At 41.6% G+C, this 24,672-nt stretch overlaps 1 protein-coding gene across 5 annotated transcripts in view; it reads right to left on the minus strand.

Annotated features, from left to right (window-relative positions):
• Positions 1-24,672, minus strand: part of MTR (5-methyltetrahydrofolate-homocysteine methyltransferase) — an 89,075-nt gene that overhangs the window by 51,945 nt on the left and 12,458 nt on the right. For all 5 annotated transcript variants that reach the window (XR_004139484.2, XM_031460807.2, XM_031460806.2 and 2 more), the window contains exons 7-15: positions 24,439-24,498; positions 23,589-23,683; positions 20,137-20,237; positions 19,112-19,173; positions 18,025-18,092; positions 16,103-16,182; positions 13,432-13,544; positions 10,297-10,437; positions 8,976-9,161 (exon numbers count right to left, since the gene is read on the minus strand). Coding sequence is in view for 4 of the 5 variants with exons in the window: in XM_031460807.2 (XP_031316667.2) it covers positions 8,976-9,161; positions 10,297-10,437; positions 13,432-13,544; positions 16,103-16,182; positions 18,025-18,092; positions 19,112-19,173; positions 20,137-20,237; positions 23,589-23,683; positions 24,439-24,498 (906 nt within the window). In the remaining variant the exon portion in view is untranslated. The remainder of the gene's footprint in view (positions 1-8,975; positions 9,162-10,296; positions 10,438-13,431; positions 13,545-16,102; positions 16,183-18,024; positions 18,093-19,111; positions 19,174-20,136; positions 20,238-23,588; positions 23,684-24,438; positions 24,499-24,672) is intronic.

A 24,672-nucleotide genomic window follows, 5' to 3' on the forward strand; every position in this document is an offset into this window, starting at 1 on the left:
TGCCGTAAGAGGGCACTGACAGGTCAGAAAGAAAAAGCTGAAGGGAAGTTTCCAAGGGAAAAACACATGACAAGAGACACCCTGGTTTTCAGAATCACTGAGGGCGTGGGCTTGGTTCAGACATCATTTGAGCGAATTCTCTACTGTGGTTAAGTACGTGGACAAGCACAGCTGAAGGCAAGGGTCAGGACACTCAGAGCCTCGGCAGAAGCAGCAGCCACGTGGGCAGAAGCGAAGTGGGAAGGAGAGCCTGCCCGTGGTGGAAGAAGAGGGCAGAGCACTGGGCCAGGGCTGCGGGAGATGCAGACAACCAGGGATGCCTCCCCGCTCACTCAGCCCCCGTGCCCTGGCAAAATTCATCCTCCACGCAGAAAGCAGATGCCAAGAGCCCGGGATTAAGCAGGAAATGGACAGGATTTAAGACATGGAGAGGCAACCTGGTGTGGAAAAAGGGGTCTCAGGTCGCAATCTAGGAACTGCAGGCATCACCACTGAAAACTTCTGAACTTTTAAAGAAGTCAAGTTGTTTTCAATGTCACCTGCTCCTGGCTTTTCTCTAGGAACCAGAGAGAGAGGCTGTTTGTGGGAAAATCCTACTCCACAAAGCCAACAGGTTTGGATGAAGCAACACTGTGTCCTGACTGCAGCAAATGAACCCACTCAAACCTTCTCCCTCACACAGAGGGGTGCCAGGCACGTGTCGGGGAGCTGGGACTCAGTGTGAGAGGTGTGCCAACTGCATGCTGTGCCGTTAATCCTGCAAGACGACCGAACATCCAGGCGTGGTCTTGAGACCAAGTGTGGCTGGGAGGCCTTGCGCTCCTCACCCCTTCCACGAACTCCCACCTCTGAAGGTAATCTGGAGAAACTGCCTCACAAACAGAGAATTTAGAACACAATCCATCCTACAAGGAAAGGCCCAAGGAGAGAAACACTCAATCACGTCACCTTAGCCAGAGAGGGTGACCTCTAAGGCCCCTGAAAATGCAGGAGTATATGTCAGGTTTTAACAAAGCCCAGAGAGGGCCAAAGCAGATAACCTGAGAGTCAACTCCTAGGCTTCGGTCACCTGTCTTCAGCAGGGTGAAAACAAAGGGAAAACTAACCAACACTGCCATTGGTTTCCTAGAACTACGTATTTATAATACTGTGGTGCATACCCAACTGCAAGGCATAAAATACTCAACTGAAAAACAGTATCAATTTAACTAAATTTAACAGAGTTCAGTTATGACATAAAAATCTACAAAGTCACTACCAAAGGAAAAATGCTTACGAAAAGAAAAATAAGCCAAAATCACAATAAAACAACACAAAATACCCAGGAATGCTCTTGAGATTCCCTACTTAAGGAAAACTACAAAACTTGACTGAAAGGCGTATCATGTTCTTAAATGACTCCAAGATACCAATTCCTCATTATTTTCTAGGTTAGGATTAAGTTTTAAACAATATCCTAATGGGACATTATTTCTCCATAAATTAGAAAATTATTTTCAAGTCTTTTTAACATAGGAAACTGTGCTGAATATAATGAATCTTTTACAGGATGATGTTGATTCTTCTTTTATAGAGTTTACAGATGTGCAAACAGAAATAATACAGTCTGTGCTATTATGTGATGCCGTGCTTCTGAGAAACCTTACTTACCAAAACCTGTCATATAAAAATGATGACGTCAACTAGAAAGGAGAAGTAAATCTAGAAAATGAGTAGTGGTAAGTTATTTTTCACATAGAAATTTCAATAATAAAATGTTCTTTATCGTATTTTATATAATCTTACACATATTACAAAAACATGTATATTTTGTTATTTTAGGGTTAAAAATATCAGTTGATCAAAACTACTAACAACAGCAACACAGAAATGCTTCCTTATTTGCCTTCTAACCCAGAAATCTCCGAGCCAGTCCTCTCCGTCACAGCTGGGCTTGATGCTGCCTTGACTCTGGTTTTCATTGCAATGCAGATCACAAACAGCTAAGACAGCCACCGTGTACTGGAACGAAAGCACGTCTGAGTTCCTCTGCTTTGTTTGGCTGCAATAATGGTTTTCCACTAAAGAGAGCTGCTTTCTCCTTATAACCAATGGTGTCATCCAAGCACAGTGAATCTTGGTTCTTAACTGATTGTTACACCCAACAGTGTTAAGAACTCAACTGACAGAAGTGCCTTTGCATCAAAATATCTGTATTGCTGGTTTCTGAACTTTTCGAGTGTTCGACTTTTCGCTTTGCTCTTTATAATTTTCAACACTTAACCACAATTCTTCAATGAGCATATATAAGTGCATAATCATACAGTAAAAGTAGTTTTAACTAGGAAAAGCAGTTTTTGAAAAGGCATCTTTAATTCACCACCTTACTCTAACAATTATTCTCCTCACAGCATTTCCCTCCAATTTTTATCAAATGTAGTTTTACACAGCTATACACATACACATACACATACAGTGTCTATGTAACTGTTGGTTATTTTTTTTTATTCATATCTTGTAAGCACTGTCATGCTGCTCCAGAATCTTCAAAGCTAATGCCAAAAAACTCTGGATATTTCAGTAGAATGATGTAACTTAAGTTATCAATTTCTGTCCAGGCCTTTAGGTTATTGTATCTTCAATAAAAAGCTGGCAAAAAGTCTTTGTATATATAGTAAGTATTCTTATGCTGCTGAATGTTTTTCTTGGGATAATTTCCCAGGAGTGAGATCATTAGCTCAAATGGTATGAACACTTTTACGCCTCTCTTGACATGTATTATGGTGTCTTTCGAAAGGCCTGTCCCAGTTGACACTAAACTCACAGTGAATGCAGCTTTCTGGTCACCACTGCTGTACCAGCACAGATCATGATCATTTTTAAGCTTACTTTTACCAACTTAGTAAGGACAAAACAGTACCTTAAAATTGCTCTAACATGCATTCTTTCATAACTAGCAAGTTAAAAAAATTTCCCCTACATTTGCTTTTTATTTGTGGTCACGTTCAAATCTAAATTGGAAACGTTTGCTCTCAGACGAGATCAAGCACTGTGCAGTGGAGACAACAACGGATTTAGACACATGCATCAGTCTTCAAAGGAGGCAGGCCAGGGGTCAAAACTTGGCTCCGTCACGTCCTGGCCATTTGGCCTGGCTTTCTGTCAAGTGGGATGGCAGCTACCCCCATGTGGATGCTATGAGGACTCAACCAGACCAGATGAGTCAGAAACAAGGGGTGGAGCCCAGGGGTGCACGTTTGTTAAAAGCACTGGCAGTGACTGCCCTTCCCTGTGGACACACAACATTCGGTTCTCGCTCTCAGAGCTGACCCCGCCTCCTACTTCCCTGAGAGAATGGCGGTGGTCACAGACGCCCTGCACACTGACCTCTAGGAGCGCCCGCAGGTCTGCACTCACGCTCGGCCTTCTCCGCAGCCTGTGAGCGCACAGCCTCCCCTCCACTTGCACACTGATCACCAGCCCTGTCAACTCACAAGGTCACAGACTGAGCAAGTGACCCCTTTCTCTTGTGCATGCATCAGTTCCTCCCCTCTGCCAGATCGATCATTCTCATCAGCTTTTAAAAACTGGTTGTCACACCATCTACACACACACACACACACACACGCACACACAAACACCCTTTAATTACCTCATATCTATCTATGGTTTCTGCTCTATTTCTGTTCCCCTTTATGATAAAACTCCCCCGAAATAGTAAATACCTGCTACCTACAATTCTCCTATTCCCTCTTGAACCCACTTCAGTTAAGCCTTCGTCTCCCTGGAGACAGCACAGCGAGATCGCAAACTACCCCATTTCTAAACCCAACGGTAAATTCCTGGTTTCCTCTACCTGATCTAGAAGAGCCTGTCATGCCCTCATGAAGCTTGTTCTCCCCTTGGCTTCCAGGTGAACCCTTCCTTCTGGTTCCTTTCCCACCAAACAGGCGGCCGCTTCCCCAGTCCTTCTCACGGTGTCTCCTCTTCTTCCCAACCATTAAGCGCTATGGCTCCAAGACCTCCAAGACTTCTTCTCTACAGTTATTCCTTTGGTGAACTCAGTCTCACGGCTTTAAATACCATCTATGAACAAATAATCCCCAAGTAAGGGCATCTCATCTTCAAGCCAGACTTTGTCCACGAAAGCCAGGCTCACCTACACCACCGTACACTCAACATGCCACTGTAAACGTAGACCCAAACTTCTCCTCACCCCATCCAAGCTGGCTGCTACAGTCCTCCCTAGCTCAAATGCCCAGGCCCCAAAACCCGAAAACCATCCCTGACTCCTCTCTTTCATGATCAGTGTGAAGGCAAGTCCCACTGGCTCTACCTTAAACACGTATCTAGAAACAGACGACTTCTCACATCTACTGCTCCTGCCTTCGTCCTAGCCACCGTCATCTGTCATCCAGACCACAGCAACAACCTCCAATGGTTCTGCCTGTTCCCCACAGACCATTCTCCACAAAGAACCAGAGTAGTTTTAAAACATAAATTGGACCATGTTCACTTCTCTGCTCGAAAGCCTTCAGTGGCTTCCTAGCTCACTCACAGGAAAGGCCGAAGTGTTAACAAAGCAGTCTCCCAGGCCCAACGTGACATGACCTGCTACCTTTCTAACCTCATAACCTCCCAATCTCCTCCTCTCCCCTCTGCCCCAGCTGTACTGCACTGGCCTCCCTGCTGGTTTCCAAACATGACAAGCATGTGTCCATCTCAAGGCCCCCCCGCCCAAAATACTCTTCCCTACATTTTCACACAGTTCACTCCCTCACCCCAGTCAGGTTTCTGCTAAAATGTCACATGATCCACAAGGCCGTCCCAAACCATCCTCCATAACACAGCACTCGCCCTCACCCTGGTACTCACATAACCCTCCCCCTCCCCACAACCCTTCTCTGTACTCAACACCGTCTGAGTGTGTGTGTCTGTGTGTGTGTGTCTTCATTTCTTATTTCCTTTGCTCCCTAAGGACATAAATTGCGCAAAGGCAGGGATCAGGTTTTGTTTCCTGCTGGCTCCTCGGGGCCTGGCACACACTAGGCGCTCAAGATGTATTTGAAGGAATTAGAGAAGATATCTGCCTCCATTTTAACAATAACAGGTTGCTATAAAAATTTGAAAAAGAACATTTAGATAACAAAAAAGAGCTCCTGATAAAGGAAGACATAAAACTCAATGGAAGATAAGTATCGACGTAGAAATCTCACATAGAACAGAGCAAAATGTCAGAGCTGAAAAACAGGAGGGAAAAGATAAGAAAATTCGGCCATCTTTCCAAAACACCTAGTGTCTGAATAATACACATGCCGAGAGAGGATAAAAAATTCAAGGAAGCTTCCTGCAACTGTGGCCATAAGCTTCCTGACAAATAGGGCCTGCTGAGCACCCAACGTAAACACATGGTTCACCACCATGAGATTTCAAACCACCGTGGATATAGAAGATCCAAGAAGCACCCAGAAAATGGAACAATAAATAGGTTTCCGAAAAAGAATCAAGGGTTAGAACAGCACTGGACTTCTCACCGATACCAACGGGAACTAGAAGATCATGGATCGGTGCATTCAGAACACAGAGAAAACAATTTCAAGCCTGTACTCCAACACCCGTACAACTGTCAATTAAGTATAAGAGAATAAAGCTATTTTCAGACACGTAAGGTTTCAAATATTTACTGCCATGTTTTCTTTCACAAGAAGCTACCAGAGAACACACTTTCCCAAATGAGAGGTTAAACCAAGAGATCTGAACACTTGAGAGGGGGTGAGAAGAACTGCCCAGATGATGGGGAGGGACATCTCAGTGACAGCTGTGCAGGTGGCCTGAGGAGCACCTTTCCAGATTGTATGAGAAGACCTGGAGAGAAGTCTCCAAGAAATTAAAAAGACGGTCTACTTAATGTGTTTGGATACACTGGATACTGGAAATTTACACAAGCAAGGGACAGTTTGAAAATACTTAAGAAACAAAGCAAACAAAAAGGTACGTATTAACTTCATGGAGAACAAACAGGGTGCAGAAAAGGAAAAGGAATCATGGCATACTACACATGGCTCAGATTTTACACTGCTTATTATAAATATAAGTGCCAAAATAGTTACAACTAAAATTAACCATATTGGAAGGATGGGGGGTAAAAGCAAAGATGTGTGGAGTTGGGGTAGAGAATGGTGAAAAAGTCAAATCCTTAACCACCACGGAAAGGCAGTAAATAATAACTAAAACCAGAATTTGAAGATAAGGAAGTAAAATGATACAAGATTTAGCTAAACTGTAAGTGGTTACCTCTGAGGATCTGGAGGGTTTATGGCTTCTGTTTTTCATAAAAAGAATTATTTGTCTCTTTAACTGCATATATACCTTCAGTAAAAATAATGTCAAAAGGTCTCACCACACTAAGCCAGTAGTAGAAGATGACCAGACAACTTTTCAGGAGGACAATTTAACAACGCGTACCAAAATGTTAAACGCGCACACCCTTTGTCCTACTGACCCCCTTCTACGACCTGGGACAATCACTCTACGGGGGAGTGGCTGCGGGATTAGGATGCCCATCACCATTGTCCATGCTGCTAAAACCTTAGAAACAACTGCGACTTATGCAATAGCTAAGTAAAAGATACACACTGGAGAACAATGCAACCATGGAAGATGGAATCGCAATCCGTATTTACTAAGATGAGAAGATGCCAAGCCTTTGTCGAGTCAGGGGAGTCACAGAAGAGTAGTGCATACAAAGTGTTCTACTTTCTAGAACCTCTTCTCCTTCCCTAAATGTCCACATGGCTTTCTCATTTTATTCAGGTTTTCAAATTTCCTCCTAAGAGGGGTTTCTCAAGACCACCTTTTCTGAAATAGCCAACTCTTCCCTGACAGCCTTACCCTGGACTCTTGCATGCCGCCATTTAGCACAGACCCACATCTCCTAGGTCCAAATCCTCACACAACTGCTCGCTACCCTTGTGACAACAGTCAGGTAAACTCCTTGCGTTCTGGTTTCCTCACGTAAAAAAGGACAAAAATAATAATATACAACTAACACTTACATGCTGGGAGGAAAAGCTGATTTAACCTGTGAGTGTGCTTGCTTGGGACAACCGAAAGTTCAGTACATGTTCATTATCAATATTATCTCTCTTTTGCACTCTTCTGGATTATGTGAGTTTTCCTCATGATGAAAATAAGTCTTTTGTACAAAACAATAATACTTTAGTTAAAAAAAGGTTTTACTTTAAAAATACAAAAAACAGAGAAAAGAAAGAAAAAGAACATATAACACTACCACTTGTCAAATATATTAAAAAAAAGAAGTCAATTCAACTCTACCCTTCAGTTAACAACTACCAGATTTTTTCCTGTTTATATAAACACACGTGTATCCATTTAAATCCTTTTATATTAAATAAAACCAGGATCCTGCCACATTTTTTAACTTTTCAATGTATTTTAGACATGGTTCCATCACCTCATTCTTTCTGCTACACAGTAGTCTACCCAGCATGTAGCCAGAGTTAAGCATTCCCCTGCTAATGGACACTGAGAGCCTTCTCAGTGTTTCGCTACTGCAGCACTACAATGCATGTGAACACATGCCCTTACGCACTCAACCTAGCATAAGACTCCCAGGAAGAGGCCGAATTATAGGGCATGGATTCTTTTTTAACACTGTTTTAAATTAAATCCTGAATTGACATAAAAGTATTTATGAAAGTCATGTGAGGTATAAAACAATAATCACTGCACACCCATCACCCAGGTTAAACGATCATTACATCTGAAGCTTCCCACTGCCCCTCTGATTCCAAGACAATATGAGAATTGCCATTTATCAATCTTTTCCTTTTTTCCTCTATTTCACAAAAGAAACTATTATCTTGTTATTGCTTCATTTTTCTATTTCTTTAATCATTACTAAGTGCAGTATCTTCTCATAGGTTTATTGCCCATGTATTTCTTTTTGTATAAATTGTTTATTCATTTCCTTTATTCCTTTTTCTACTGAACTAACTGTCTGGGGCGCTTTACTTTCTGATTTATAGAAACTCTTCGCAGACCAGGGATACTAACTCACCGCTACTGCTCATGCTGCAAACAGGACCCTATCTTTCGCCATGCAAAGCTTTACATTTTTATGTAAACAGGTCTATCAGTTTTCTTTCTGGCTTTCCAAGTTTACATGAATATTTTCCCATATATTCTTTATTTTTCTTTTACATTTAGATCTTTAATTGATGTGTATTTCATTTTAGTATATGGTTGGAAATGGGGCTCTAATTTTATTTTCTTCCAGCTGCATAGACAGTAATTCAAATAGCATTTATTGAACAACTCCTTTCTCAACTGATACAAAGACTTTATTATATAATCAAATTCTCATGTATATAGATGTAAGTATGTGTGCTCATGTATGTATGCACTTGTGTGGACACACACACAGATCTACAGAAACCCCTCACTTCACTGCACTTCACAGACACTGGATTTTTTACAAATCTAAGGTCTGGGGCAACCCTGCGTTGAGCAACTCTATTGACATCATTTTTCCAACAGCATTTGCTCACTTCATGTCTCTGTGTCTCAGTTTGGTAATTCTTTCAATAATGCAGAATTGTCCACTATTTTTCTACTTCTCATGGGGATCTGTGATCAGTGATCTTTGAAGTTGCTGCTATTACTACTCACTGAAGACTCAGATGATGGTTAACATTTTTTAGCAATAAAGTATTTTTAATTAAGATATGTCGTCTTCCTGGACAGTGCTATTACACACTTAACAGACCACAGTATAGCATAAACAATCACTTTATTGCAGTATTTGCTTTATTATGGTGGCCTGGAACCCAACCCACAATCTCTCTGAGGCATGCACGTGTGTGTGTGCGTGTATACGCATACACATGATGTACAGATCTGTTCAGGACTCAGTTCTCTTGCACTGCTTTAAGCCTGTGTAACACAACGGGGCCGGATCAAAAGAAATCGCTCACCTGTCCTTCTTCATCAAAAGCCATGACCACCACAGCAGCCCCGAACTTCTTAATCCTTCTGGCCTTCTCCAGGAAGTCTTCTTCTCCCTCCTTCAGACTAATGCTGTTAACAATACACTTGCCCTGGCAGCACTTTAACCCGGCTTCAATCACAGCAAAGTTGGAAGAGTCGATGCACAAGGGCACCTGAAGTCAGAAGGGCAAGGAAATCACAGAAGGACAACACGTCAGCACAGATTCCCTTCCAACGGCTCCCAGATATTCCTTCCTTCTTCTGTAGGGAAATAATTAACAAATAACAGTAGTGTGACAAAGGCAGGATTTTAATCTTATTCTTAAAGCCCAAAAAACTTGGCATAATTCCTGGCTTACAAGAGACCACACACATGGGCCAGAAACTGATAACTCAAAAGGTCATAGCAGCAAAATGAAACCACTGAAGTCATTTCCCTGGCTCCCCCTGATTCTGACTGACTTTCGACAAGTCATTTACCTTCTCTGCACCTCAAATTCTCAAAATATTTACTCCCAGAGGAGTAATGAGGCTTTTTAGTAGGGAGTTAAGACACAAATGAAGGATGGGTTAATGTAATTCACTGCTTACCACAAGACTTCTAACTTAACACATTTGTTGAATAATGTGTAAGTTAGAATAAATTATAATGAATAAAATGACAGCCCTATCTCTCAAAGCACTAGGAAGTTTCTTTTAAAAAATGCCCAAAAACTTCAAAAATCACTTACCACAAACTCAGTGATAAGAGGAATGAAGTTAGATTTTTAAAGTTTTCAGAATCCACCTAAAATTTTTGAAAAGACTGACACAAAAATTAACTTTCATCTTTTAAAGAACAAATGTAAAAGATGGCATAATACTTTAATTTAATCTCATTTTATAATTTTGTCTTACTCTGATTAGCCTAAAAAGGTCTCTTCTTCCTGCAAAAAGGAAGAACTGAGTTCCTTCGTCTCTGTTAGCAACACAACATTCTGATAGGAACAGGTAAGTATATCCTTCAAAGGCATGAAAAGTTGGTTCTTAGCCTATCCAGACATCTGAGGAAACTCAAATCAATTCTTGTGACCAATTCCAGAAACCTTGGAAACAGCCAGGCTGAAGTCACATCTCTCTCTGAAGTCTGGTTGATATAGGAAGGCTATCATGAAGTGAGAAAACTGATGATCAGAAACCACTGGGCTTTCAAGACAGAAAATCAGAAAACCAGTGTCTGAGATGACACAGGAAGGGGAAACTGACAAAGTTAAAAGAGTGACAGAGCAACACACGCTAATTCCCCTGACGAGTAAAAGTCGGTACGACCTTGGCAATGTCAGGCTCAGAAGCAAGGAAGTTGCAGAATCTGGTCATTGCGCTTGGACCGTCGAGCATACCATCATCCATGTTGATGTCCAGCACCTGCGCTCCCATTTCCACCTGCATTCTGGCAACACTCAGTGCTTCCTGAGGAAAGAATTCAACAGAAACCAGCATTAGGAGAGGGTGACTCAGGGAAGGCTAACAATAGTCCTTTACCGCTGGACTAACTAGGCAGCCTCCCCGACCATGAGCCCACTCTCAATAGTCACAGGTTAAGCTTTCGTTAACATCTCTTCCATCACAGGGTGTCAGAATCCACCGAGGCTCTGATTCCTCAAGAGAAGAACCTCAATGCCTCGCCTGGAGTTCCAGGCCCCCTGGGACCCACCCTGCCTTCCTACGTAACTGAGCTGTAGGTACTCCTTCCTCACTGGCACTGTCTCCCAGTCAAATCCAATTCTACTTGTGGCATCGAGCATGCTGTTCCCTCTGCTCAGAATTCAACCTCCTTCCCTCCTATACTGTTTTAAGACCCAGCTCAAGACCCATCTCCTCCAAGAAAAGTCCTTACAGAAACCATCCAAAACGTGTATCACTCTTCAGCATCTACTGAAATGTGCAAAGTATTCACTGCACACTACTGACAGAAGTTACACGAAATATGAGTTAAACTTTTTTATGCTAAAAGGATTTTCAAATCCTTTAACACTATCATGTGCTGTAAATCTCCAAGTGCAAGATACATTTCCCACCTTCGATCATTTAAAGAATATCTAGTAAGATCAGTGTTCCAGAGAGCATACTTTGAGAAACACTGTCTACTCCACAATGACCTACTATCTCTAAACTTCCATAACAATTATAAACGTTCCCACATGTTGTACTACCTTATTTCCTCATGATTTCATGACTACTAGCTTGTTCTCTGAAACAGATTTCAAGCATTTAGAAATCTAGAAAGGTCTCATGTGTCTCCCGCTCTCCTCTGAATAGTGCTGGGCAAGACAAACGTGTTCGGTAACACTTTCTAGCTGACTGGGACAACTGAGACTTTATTTTGTTTAAGTCTTCATTGTACACTTCATAGTGGAAAAAAAATAAGCAAAGATAAAATCAACAGTAGATTCTGATGTTGTCCTAATTTTTTCTTAGCCAAGGAAACCACAGAAATGTTTAGCCATCATTGTGATAGAACAGGCATGAAACCTTCTGGCACAAGTCACAAGGAAAGACCATTCGTAGTGACCCAAGGTACACAGAGAAAAAGGATCAAAATAAAATTCAACAAATCAAAAATATGTTTTTGGTATCAGCAACGTGTATAAGAATAAAAACAAGTGTAAGTCACAATTCTTGTTCTTAAAGGGTTTACAGAGATGCTAATACCTGACTTTTCTAAATTGTAAGAGCCAAAGATTAATCGCTTGGTGGGCCAACATTCCCAAACAGGCTCAAAGAAACGAAGTGATCTGTTTAAAGATGTACAAGTTAAGCAAAAAGACAGCAGCGGAATTTCTTTCGGGTCAGTGCTCATCTTATTAACCACGGAGCCGTAAGGGGTCACTAACGCAGGGGAAACTAGAGTCCAGTGAGGAGGCATTCCTACCGAACCCCTTCCCGCTTCAGTGCCTCCTCCCCCGCTGTCCTCCAGGCAGAGACAGCAGAGTGGGAAGGGCGTGGCTTTGGTGGACTTGGGGTCTATCATTCACTTGCTGTGAAACAAAAGGAGAGGTGTTTAACCTCCCCAAACCTCCAATAACACATGTGTAAAATGGAGAGAACAACAGGGCCTACCTCAAAGGCCTGTGAAGACTACATGAGGAATCCCACGAGTGCTTAGCACAGTGACCGGCATGTATGTAATCAGACCTTGTTAAATGAGAGCTATCACTCCCACTTGTCTTCTTCCTAAAACGCCACCTGTTCTCAGCATCAAATCTATCAAATCTGAGAGCTGAGAGCACAGAACGGTCCTAAGAATCAAAGTGTAAACAGAATCACTGAGAGCTGAAGAACACTACACCATAAAGGATCATAAGGATTTCAGAAGGGAACAAACATGGACAAAGGCCCTGAGGCAGAAGCAAGCCTCCTGGAACGTTCAGATGACAAATCAGGATGGAAGGAGGTCTGGTGCCTAAGTGGAGAGGACTGGATGATGTCCTAAGGAGTTTGGGTTTTATCCTATATGCAAAAAAAGCCACCCCGTAAAAAATTCTGAACTGGGGAGGCCACGGCAGAAGCACATGGTGGCTGAGCACTAGCAGGAACGAAGGGAAGTGGACTGTCGGCCAGGTAACCAGGTAGCCAGGCCCTACTGAGGTGTCCACAGAGGGACACCTTGGCGGGGTGCCGTGGAGTAGTCATTAACAAGTCCACAAAGGATGATGCATGTGCCTTTTCCTTATGATTCAAACTAAGTCTACTTTGAGACTGGTTGTAGGAAGGTCTACTTCCTAAAGGCTGCAAAACCTTAAAACGAGAGAAGTTGGATGGAAAAATAAAAATCACTAAAGCTCAAACCAAATTCCTCCATTTTTAACTTCGTATTTGCATAAGAGAAAAAAATGCTGCCCAGGTGTTCAGGGTAGGCTCTACCTGGAGTAAATGTTGCTCATCCAGAGTGACTGAGCTGAAGAGCACTATGGCTAAGCCATCCTGCAAACTTTCCACGGCCAGGCCCACTCTCTTGTGTTTGCTTTTTTATTTTAGTTCACAGTTAACAGAATCAACAGTACAACATTGTCCGTGTTTGAAGTGGTCATGAGGAAATGAGTGGGAATTTTCTTGGCTTTCCCTTTCCCTAGAAAGATTTGTGAGAAGCAAAAATGAAGAGAACCTTCAAATTTTTCAATTTACTTCACAATTAGTAGGAACAGCTAGAACCGGTATCCCTCCAATCTCATCCCACTTCAAACCCCGAGGGCAGTACTTTCTGACAAATATTGACAGCAGCAGCTCGGATTTTCTGAAGCCTCATCCTCCCACCAGCCCAGCCTGCCGCAGACACACTTCCCCGTTCCTCTCCCACTTCCCAGCAGCTCTGCTAATAACCATCAAAGGCAGAGCTGTTTTGTTTGCATGCTGTCTTAGCCAAAAACATGGCAGATGCCTCAAGGGTTTCATTAAGATGCTCACTTCATAATCTCCTGCCATGATGAGTTTAGCAAACTTCTTGGATCCTGCAACGTTACAGCGCTCTCCAATGTTAACAAAGTTGGTGTACGGTCCAATCCTGAAGGGCTCCAGACCTTAAAAGGAGAAGCATTCTGAAAACTTTCTGAAAATGCATATGACAATATGAGACAAAAAACAAATGTTTTCATGAGAAACAGAAGAAATTTCTGTGCCACTGCATGTCTGACTAGACAGGAGATTCAATGTGGAAATAGGACCGTGGCCTTCCCCCCAGGGATACTTAAACACAACAAAGACTGTATGTTTATAACCAGAACTCTCAAAAGAAGAAATATTTCAGGGCTTTAAACTGTGATTTTCTCTAAAAAGCTGAATCACACAGCTCTGAGAAACAAGCAAAAACTATCATCATATCTTATTTAACCCAGAGTCTGAGACAAAAGCCATGAAGTGAGAAAGGACTGTTTCGCAGCTGTCCGTGCAGACGTGGGCTTGAAGCCAGAGGGAGCAAGCATCCTTAATCCCACCAGCAGTGTGTGTGGATCTAGAGGCCAACAACCGGTACCCAGCAAGGCCAAAGGGAGAGGGGTGTGGGCGGAGCCCTGGCAGACAGTCGGCCCCAAGCTCTCTGCTTCTCTCCCCTTGTTGGCCAAAGGGCCACAACGTCTCCCCATTACAGGCCAATTCAGGGCAAATATCAAATGAATTAACGTGGGTCCACTACCCACATCAGTGGAGGTAAAAAGCAACCTGCAGTATAAAGTAGCCCTGCAGGAAAAGGCCTTTTACTGTTTTTGTTTTACTCATTGTATTTCCAGTGTTATGCTGCAGGAGTCCTGCTCGATGGTTACAGGCAGGCTCTGGGGACAGCAGCCCAGGGTTCCAAGCCCTGCACAGCCATCTCAGCAAACAACCCAGGAGACTTCCCTCAGAGCCTCTGAACTTACAGAGGACAGTCCGTAAAGTAGTTGCCTCACAATGTTACTGTAAAATGAGACTACACTGATGAGCATAAAATTAGTGCCAGCAATCACAAATCACAGCTGCTCTTGTTAATAAAAGAGGCTTTCGAGTCCTTTGCCAAAGAACTGGCTGGGGAGGAAACAGCTCTGAGGAAGGGAAAAATAGTAAACATAAGATAGGTAATAACACAGTATTACAGGTCTTCTGTTCCCTGACCGGGGAGACTGTCAGCTCCCAGTTTTGGCTCCTGATCTCCTTTCCCACTGGTAACATCCTCACAGCCTCACCCTCCACGCTGGCCTCAGGGCACCCCTGATCCCGAGTCAGACAGGCAGGGAAACCAACATTTAAATGCTGAGGGACCCTGTGTCATTGCCCTAGAAGCATTTCACACAAAGCACTTCTGATCAATTATGAATGTGAAGTATCTGTTATAAAAACCAAATTTTTCTCAAGTCTGCAATTTATAAAAGAACAATTAAAAAGAGTGATCATTCCTAAAATCTAATTGCAGGTGATTTTAAAAACAATTTAGAAATAGCACATGAAATTCAAATCAGAAATATTCTTTCATTCCTACAATTCTTTTTAAAAATTATAACTAAATGGTTCTTTCCTGTTTCAATTTTGGCAAATGTTGACAATTTTAACTTAGTCCTTGACTGAACTCAATTAATAGCTGTAAGATCTAAGGATGAAATAAACTATCCTCTCTGACAAGCCACTTTTTCGAGGCAGGGGGTGTGTCATAAATCATAAATCCCTTCTCCTCTAGTTTGTCCTGTCTTCTGGAGTATAAAAGCAAAGAAAGGGCAGCCTGAAGAGGCGTATTTCTAACCCAACTTCGTTTTCACTCACTGGGATTAACTCTATGCAACATGTTCTGAGCGAGAACAGTGAGTATCACTTTCACCGTCACTCGTACTTCGTTTCACTTTTCTTAGGAGAACACGCGGAACAAAGGTATCCATTCAGAGAAGTGTTAAATTCTCAGTTGTTAGAGTGCATAATTCCTCGCGTGCTATTTGCAGGTTTCCTAAGAATCTGTTTATACATTTTTTTTGCTTAGTGATACTAGTTAAAACTACGTCATTAAAGTATTGTGGGAAAAATATAAAATTTAAAGTTATTTTTGTAATAGTTGGCATGATGAACTATTTTACCAATGTTCTTTATTTGAACACAAAAACTCATTCTGAAAAAGGAGTGATGCCTACCCCAAAGGGCTGTTGAGAACAAGACAGAATGACAAACGCCACAATTCTTTGTCAAGTCCTGAACACATGGTCAATGTAAAAGTGTGACTATGGTGTTTCAGAAGGAAACAAAATTTTCCAGGAAGAAGCTGCCATCATTACAAAACCCTGAAACTGGGCAGTGTGGACTTTTCAGGGACCAGCAGCCAATCTGACAATTTAAATTGTTAGGCTGTGGTGACCTAGGTGTATTTTCAAAGCAGTGCACAATCATTCTAATTGGCACTATCTGTGCCTTCATTTCCATTTCCCTGAAGTCAATGTCTTCCCGCTCCCACCCTTAAAAAAACAAAGGGTTCTTTACTAGAATTTATTCAAGTGACAAAAAATACAAGTACTATCCTCTGGCCTAATAAAAAAGTTCCTTGGCACAAACATCACTACAACTTAAATATACTAACTTAATCTCCAATGGTTTCTGAAATCATAAACCTCATATCTTTACAACTTACCAGACAGTAGCATATGCCCTTCGAAAACAGTGGCAGGTGGAACTCTAGGCTTACAGTTTTTCACAGCTTCAGCAATTTCTCTGAGTCAAAAGAGAAAACACTATATCCATTAATTCAGAATAAAATAAACTAATTTCCAGCTATGAAATTAAGTCTATTTAACATAATTATATACCAAGTTCCAAATGTGAAGCAGCAATTATGCTCTTTAGTTTTCTCAGTAATGCAGAAAACGAATCTATAATCTTCAGTGCCTCTGTATCTGCCCAGTCTGCTGCGCACTGACTGCACCGGCATCTGAGCTCAGACGTGAGCCCAGACGCGACGGCCTGCACAGTGCAAACAGCGACTCTCCCCCTCCCTTCCAAACCTGCGGTGTCCTTTACTGCACCAAATCCACACGTGAACTACGTTCTCCCTCCTCACTCAGGAGCTTAAAATAAAAAAAAGGCCTAATCATTGGGAAGGAAAAGCAAACAGGAAAGGAGGGTCAAGGGTGAAGGAAATTAAACCCTTTAGGTCTGTTTTTCTCAAGTGCACACACATAGAAGGGAGCGTACAGAGTAATACGTCACTAAAACTCCAAAATAATTACTCCTAAAAATTTGTTTTAATTATTTATAGTTTCTTAACCTTATCAGCTTTAATGAATTATGTCTTTGATCTACCTGGAAAAATCTGGATACTCCATTAAATTTATCAGGACCAGTACGAACACCTCCCAAATTAGTATGCGAATGTCAGTGTCAAAGTAAAAGCACCAAACATATATAGAGAGAGACAGGTAGATACACACACATACACACACACACACACACACACACACACAGATATTTTTAAAACAACTCTTTTTATAAGGGAGATAATCTTAAAAACAAAAAGAGATCCAAAGGTAAGCTATCTTCAACAACTGACAGCCTTCAGATATTACTTAAAAGATGTTTATAAAATTATACAGGGACCTGAACATGCCCTTCACCATGCCCTTGTCTCATGCACTTCCTTCGCGTGCTCACTCAGCAACGCAGGTTAAGCAGTGACTGGGCCAGTCCAGGTGAAGACACTTCTCTAGACCTCAAGGCGCTTGCTGCTTACCATCTTTTCCTTTCACAAGAGATTCTAATGGAGGCATGCATTTTTAAAAAAATTTGTTTATTTGGAGGGAGGTAATTAGGTTTGTTTGTATGTTTGTTTGTTTGTTTATTTTTAGAGGAGGGACTGGGGATTGAATCCAGGACCTCGTGCATGCTGAGCATGTGCTCTAGCGCTTGAGCTATACCCTCCCCTCGGAGGCATGCATTTGCCCAAGAAATAAGAGCCGTCCCCTCCTTGAGAATTCAAATATTAGTCAGGTATTTAAGGGCAGAATGCTAAGCTATCTAGGTTATGTTCTGCAATAGTCTAAGGGAAAAAAAGCTGGAGAATAAGAGAAAATTAGAATAGCAAAATGTAGAAAATTAAGGAGACTGTGATAGACACATGGGGGTTCATTTTATTACTTCTGTACTTTAAATTTTGGAATTTTTCATAATGTGAAGTACCCTAGTTTGCTAGGGCTGTCACAATGAAATACCACAGGCTGAGCAGTTTAAATACTAATGTCTATTTCTCAAAACTCTGGAGGCTAGAAGTCTCAGATCGAGGTGTCAGCAGGAATGGTCCCCTCTGAGGCCTCTCTCTCTGGCTCGTAGTTGGCTGCCTTCTCCCTTCTCCCTGGTGTTCACATGATCCCTCCTGTGTGTGTCTGTGTTCCCTCCAGTCACAATGGATGAGGATCTATTCACATGACCTCATTTAACCTCAATTACCTCTTTAAAGGACCTATTTCTAAATACAGTCACATTCAGAGGAATTGAGGATTAGGACTTCAACACATGAACTCTGAGGGCACAGAAGGTAAAACATGCAGAAGTGACTATCACCTGATGTGCTCTGGTGTTGTGCCACAGCATCCGCCAACTATATTCACCAAGCCATCCATAGCAAAATCCTGCACTTAGGGAAAGAAAAAGCTTCAGAGAGTTCATCTGAATTCTAAGTTCACCACTACCAATTCTGCAGAAGAGAGCTACATTTCCTGAATAACTAATTTTACATTTAAGAGAGAGCTAAACATACTTAACTCCAGATACAAAGCATTCATAAGCCTTAGATATAAGACTTGAAACATTTCAAATACTATGAAATGTAATGAGATATTTATTTGCCTATTTGATCAAAAGAAAGATTTTTCTACCCATATGTTGAGCAGAATGAATGTGAGCTGAATAATGCATTTTCAAATAACACAAAGTGTCAGTTTTTAAATTCAAGTCGACTAAAACCTAAGCTTAAAGAATTAAAAATTCAGTTCCCCAGGCACAGCAGTCACATTTCAAGTGCTCCGATAACTACATGCCACAGAAGCTACGTATTGGACAGTTGGGGCTGGAATTTACCCACAGCTGGTTTGAAGGACAAGATAACAGAGAGGAAGTCAAGGAACTGAGATGTCAGAGTGCTGCAAAGAGCATCCACACAAGGTACGGAAATCCTAAGAATTAAGGCAGAAACAGTTTAGGAGAGAAGGGTAGTAAGCCAGAAGCTAAAAACTCAAGGAATAAGGAAAAGAGACACAGGGTTAGTAATAAGTAGGGGTAGTGGGCAGCATGGTTTCATGACCGGGGATTCAAAGATGGGAGGGGCATGGGAGAGGAGGGAGATCGGGGAGGTGGCAATGGGGAGCAGGGAGACATCTACTCCACCCAGCAGTGGGAGGGCTGCAGAAGAGCCAAATCCCCGTTAGTGCAGGTTGGACCTCACTGGGAATTCTCCAGCAGCCACCAGTAACAGCTGTGGAGGATGCTGACAGTGAGCCCCACCACTCTGCCTCCACCATCTTAATTCATCTTAAGCTTTTGTTATATATACACTGGGATTTCTTTAGGGGGAAAGTCTGCTTCTAAATATTCTAAATCAAAAATTCCATTCCTCTGTCTCTTAAAAACCAAGTGAAAGAGGATTCTTGACCTTTAAGTGCATGGCCATCATGTGCGGAGTTTCATCATAGTCACCGAAGGTATTGGGAAGACCTATGAAAGGATATTTTAATCATTATCAGAAACTACTTTAACAAATTATCATAGTATTTGTAAAGGCTTTAGGGTAAAAGGTTAGCAAATTTTTAATCTGTAATTAAATGGTGATTACTTACAAAAACAGATTAGAATACTAAATATTAAACATATTAAGTATAGAGATGCCACACCAAAAAACAAACAAATGAAAAATCAGAGGACAATAAACGTCCATTATTTCTCTCCCATTTGAAAGAAAAGCATCACTACTATATTGAGGCCACATTCCCCCACCCCCATCCCTCCCCTTCCCATTAAAAAAATTCATTCTAGTTACCTAACTGCTTGGGGTGGGGACTAGGGGAGTACCACACTTCCTTTGAACTAATGAGCCCCTGACATGAAATTAAAAACAAGCAAAACACAACCAGTCTGCTTTCAAGTAAGTTTTCCCAAGTAAGATGTTTGAATCTAATTGTCCAATTTTCTATTTTATTTATTATCCCCTTCCAGTCATCTTACTGCTGGTGGCAAATAAAATTTACGGCCCATTAAAATGTACATAATTGGAGAAAGAAGACTGGAAAATGCTTTTTAGCCCCAAGTAGCTAACAGTGCTCAAAAACATTCACCAGGAAGTCTGGCTAACTCAGAATGGACTCTCTCTCATGGTCTCTGCACTCATCTCTCTGGCCACGTCCACGTGGTGAGCACTGTCAAAGACAAGGCTCTGGTCAGCTAAGTGACTAGGCTCCATTCCCCCAAGTTTTGTCCACTTCTGATGCTTTCAGGCTGAGCCAAACTGTTCCTTCAAATCTAGAGGGAAACAGTGGTCTTGTCCCAAATGCTCTTTAGTTAGAAAATTCCTATTGAAAGTAAACAGCATACTAAGACCTGCAAAACAAACTCTTTTAATCAAGATCTATTACCCTATCTACTCAAATCTTGTGTATTTGAATTTTCCCACGTGTAACATACCTGCATTGGGATAACAGAGGACATAAGCTGTTGTACATTTTCCAACTGTTTCAATAAAAGGTCTCATTTCAGCTGCACCCAGAGCACAATTTAATCCAATGCTGGAAAAACAAAAAGAAGAAATTAGAAGCATCCTCTTTTATTCTAAATATTTACACATATAAAAAGTTATGATAAAAAAAGGCATATATTTAAAAACAAGCAGATAATAAATCTCCTGATTCAAAGCACGTTTATTCAGCTACAGTCAGAGGCATCTCACTGAAGTCCACTGCAGCACTGAATAATTCTGCCTGTGTCTCCTACATCAGATGATCTTACAGCTCAAGGACCCTGCTTATGGACGTGACTCCTTAAGTAAGTTCACAGTTTAGTTAATGGTGCACCATGAAACAGAAATGTCTGCAAACTGACCACTGCTAACAAACATCTGACTGGAAAGCAATACTCAAAGGAAAGCAGAAGGGAAATCTTGGAGTCTAGAAGGAACGCTGATGGTATACAGAAGCCACTTAGGGAGTCCAGAAGACCGAGACTTAGTCTTTGCTCCAACTGACTTGCAAGGTGACCTTGGACTTGGAATTGTCCTCTCATAAATTATGTGGGCTTGTTTGGTTGTAAATCAAGGGGCTCTCTGTTTTGCAGAGAAACTTACTGCGGACTCAAATAAAACAGATCAAAGCAGAGCTGCTAAACCCTCCAAAACCACTCTCAGTGGGAGCCACTGGGGCCTTTAAGGAATTCAATAATTAACTATGAAGGGACTGCATGGTGTCATCTTTTATTTTTTCACATTTTACTTTTTTCCCTTTACGCTGATTTCTAAGTGCAATATGACATACTAGATCAGACCCTGGAACAGAAAAAGGACATTTATGGAAAAACTTGAAACCTGAGTGAAGTCTGGAGTCTAGTTAATAGTAATACACTTATAGTTTTGACAAAAGTACCATACTTAATATAAAATGTCAACATTAGAAAAAACTAGATAAAAAGCATATGGGAATTCTCTGTACTATCTTTGCAACTTTTCTGTAAATGTGAAATTATTCCAAAATAAAAAGTTTATTTAACAAATACCCAACACCTATTTATGATAAAATATCTGTGTCAACTAGGAATAGAAGGGAACTTCCTCAACTTGATAAAACCCATCTATAAAGACCCTACAGCTAATAGCATGCTTAATGATGTAAAACTAGATGCTTTCCCCCTAAGCCTGGGAACAAGGCAAGGAGGTCTGCTTTCATCTCCCCTTAAAGATTCTGCTGGGAGTCCTACATGAGGCATTAAGAGGAGATGGAAAACAAAAGGTATACAGATTGGAAAGGAAGAAATAAAACTGTTTTTGTTCACAGATGCTAAGACTGTCTATGTAGAAAATTCCAAAGAATCAACTAAAAATTTTCTTGGAACCAAAACAATTATGAGGTTGCAAAATACAAGGTTAACATATAAAAGTCAATTGTTTACCTATATTCCAGCAGTAAGCATTGAAACTTGAAATGAAAAACACAACGCTATTTACATTGGCATGAAAACAAATGAAATACTTGTGTATAACTCTAAGAAAATATGTCCAAGATCTACAGCAGGAAAACTACAAACTTCTGATGAAAAAAATCAAGGCAGGTCTAAATAAACGGAGAGATATTCCATGTTCATGAACAGGAAGACTCAAAATTGTTAAGACATTAATTCTTCCCAATTTTATATATATTCAAACAACACCAATCCAAATTCCAGCAAGTTATTTTGTGGATCTGGACAAACTGATTCTAAAGTTTACATGGAGAAGCAAACAACTCAGAACAAATAATACAATTATTGAAGAAGAACAAAGTCGAAGGACTGATACTATCCGACTTCAAGACTCACTGACAGTATCTTGTTAATAACATTTAATGAAAAAGAATATGAAAACGAACATATGTATATATATGCATGACTGGGACACTGTGCTATACATAGAAATCGACACATTGTAACTTACTATACTTCAATTAAAAAAAAAAATGACTCACTGAAAAGCTAAAGGAATCTCTGGCATTGCTGAGTGCGCAAATAGATCAACATAGCAGAACAGGGTCCAGAAACAGAATCACACAAATACAGTCAACTGATCTTTGACCAAGGAGCAAAGGTAATCCAATGGAGAAAGGACTGTGTTTTCAACAAATGGTACTGGAACAATCAGACATTTCCATGTGAAAAAATTAATCCAGACACAAATCTTACACCTATTATAAAACCTCAAAATGGATCATAGATCTAAGAGTAACTGCAAAACTATTAAAGATACAAAGATATATATATATAAAGATAACACAGGAGAAAAATCTAGGTGACCATGGGTTTGGCAATGAGTTTTTAGATAGAGTACTAAAAGTAGGACCCATGAAAGACAAAAAAATTAGTAAGCTGGACTTCACTAAAACTGAAAACTTCTGCTCAGTGAAAGATACTGTTAAGAGCACGAGAAGACAAGCCACAGACTGGAAGAACATATTAGCAAAACACACATCTGGGAACCCAAATTTTGTTTTAATTCTTAAAACTTAACAGTAAGAAAACAACCCGGCTAAAAAAATATGCCAAAGATCTGAACAGCAACAGCTACCTCAAAGTGTTTTTGCCAGAATTAAAAGAGACAACTCTCATAAAGCGCTCAGCACCGAGCCTGGCATATAGCAAACTCCATAAATGTCTACTACTCTCACTCTTGTGGCAAAGGCTGTAATAAAAGTGAACAGAGCGCTCTGAGAGAAAGGCACCCTGGGGAAGGTATCCTCCCTCTCCCTGGAGGAGAGGACTCCATAGGTGAGCCTGAGAGGCTCGTGTGTGAGGGCGGCTGAGGGAGAGAGGCAGGCACAGCCTCCAGGCAGAAGGAGCAGTCCGTGCCTGCAAAAGGCACACCGCGGATATTCCTGGAGCTTCCACTTCACTCCTGGTACATAATGTAAACCATTTTGATAAGAAAAATAGAGAGATAGTTTAAAATAGAATGTAAAAGTCATGTTAATTTTAAAGATAAAAATCTGAGCTTTAGAATTCCCACCTTATTCCAAGCTAGACTGCTTCTGGTTGCTCCACCAGCAGGGAGTGAAAAACCTTTGCAAGGCACAGCCCTAAAAATCTAAGTGCAGATAACAGATGTAAAGTATTATTACTGGGCACAGCCACTCAAACTGTGAGGGGGACACTGGCAGACAAACAGGCAACTACCTGGCGCTGGGGGTATCAGAACGCTCCCAGCCCCTCAAGCTGACGCGTTTAGGCAGTGGGCTTCTGGAGCCCTTGGGGCAGTCGGAATGTACTTCAAGGAAAGCCAACATCTCATGCAAGTGGTGCGGTGGACACAGGGACAAGCAATTCCCTCTCAGGTCACAGTCTGCAGCCATCAGAAGAGAGTCCCCTAGAGGGAACGGAGTGAGGAAAGACTGATCACTTACCAGAGTGGGTCTGCGTGAGACACACTGATGACAAACGCCTCTCCAGTCTGGCCCGAGAGAGTCCGCCCACTTTTATCAACAAGTGTCCCTGAAATCTGAACTGACAAAGTAAACTCAGTCAACAACACAGACTTAAACTAAGAACACAGTCACAGAAACAAATAGAAAGAGCAAGCTGGCTTCCTTTGTTCTTTCATGGGGAAGAGGACCGTGGAGCTCAAACTCAAAGGCAGCACTGTGTGATATGGTCAGAGCAGGTGGATACGAAGTGCCCAGGCAAGTGGTTGGTAAGCCACAGAATCAGAGAAAAGGGGAAGTCAGGGAGGCAAAAGCAATGCCCAAAAAAGCTTCAGAATTCACACCTCCAGTCCCACTGGAGGGGACCCTCCCGCAGAAGCCTCAGGTTATCCTGGCCTCCTGCTGTCAAACATCTGACTTGTCTAACACCCCTGTTCGACTCTGTTCTCAGCAAGTAACCCTAAGACCCTCCTGTGGGTCTGCCTATTGAATTAACACACTGGCAGTCTGCTGACTATGGCCCTGGATACTTCACAGTCAGCAAGGGCCCCAAAGAGCGGGAGCCTTTGGCTTCAGGAGACCACTTCAGCCAGGCTTCTATGGAACAAACCACTTCTAGATTTATTTTCTTCACATTTCCAGAGATAAGACTGCTGTTGGTCTAGGGCTGGTGGTAGGAGGGAGGTGAACAGAAGAAGTTAAAGAAGTTAAGTATGTGCTTCCTAAAGACACTATCAATAGTTCCATGCGAGGAAAACAAAAACCTCACCCTCAAAATGACATTATTAATAAAAAAAATCAAAACACAACATGCAAATATTTGAGAACTTACAAAGACAGGCCGGGGAGCATACTTCTCTTCAAAAAGTTTTTGGACTGCAAACAAGGCTGCCTGTCAGGGAAAAAGAGGGCAGCTTTATTTCCAAGAGTCTGTGTCAAAGGTCAGTCTAACCAGCCGATCAGAACACCCCCTTTTCCAAGACCTCTTTAGGTAAGAGACGCCTCGCGTTCTCTGGGAAGGAGAACCATGTTCTCCCCACAATGCACAACCCCAGCACCCCTTTCT

Source organism: Camelus dromedarius, chromosome 8 (assembly GCF_036321535.1).
Source record: "Camelus dromedarius isolate mCamDro1 chromosome 8, mCamDro1.pat, whole genome shotgun sequence".
Classification (NCBI taxonomy): domain Eukaryota; kingdom Metazoa; phylum Chordata; class Mammalia; order Artiodactyla; family Camelidae; genus Camelus; species Camelus dromedarius.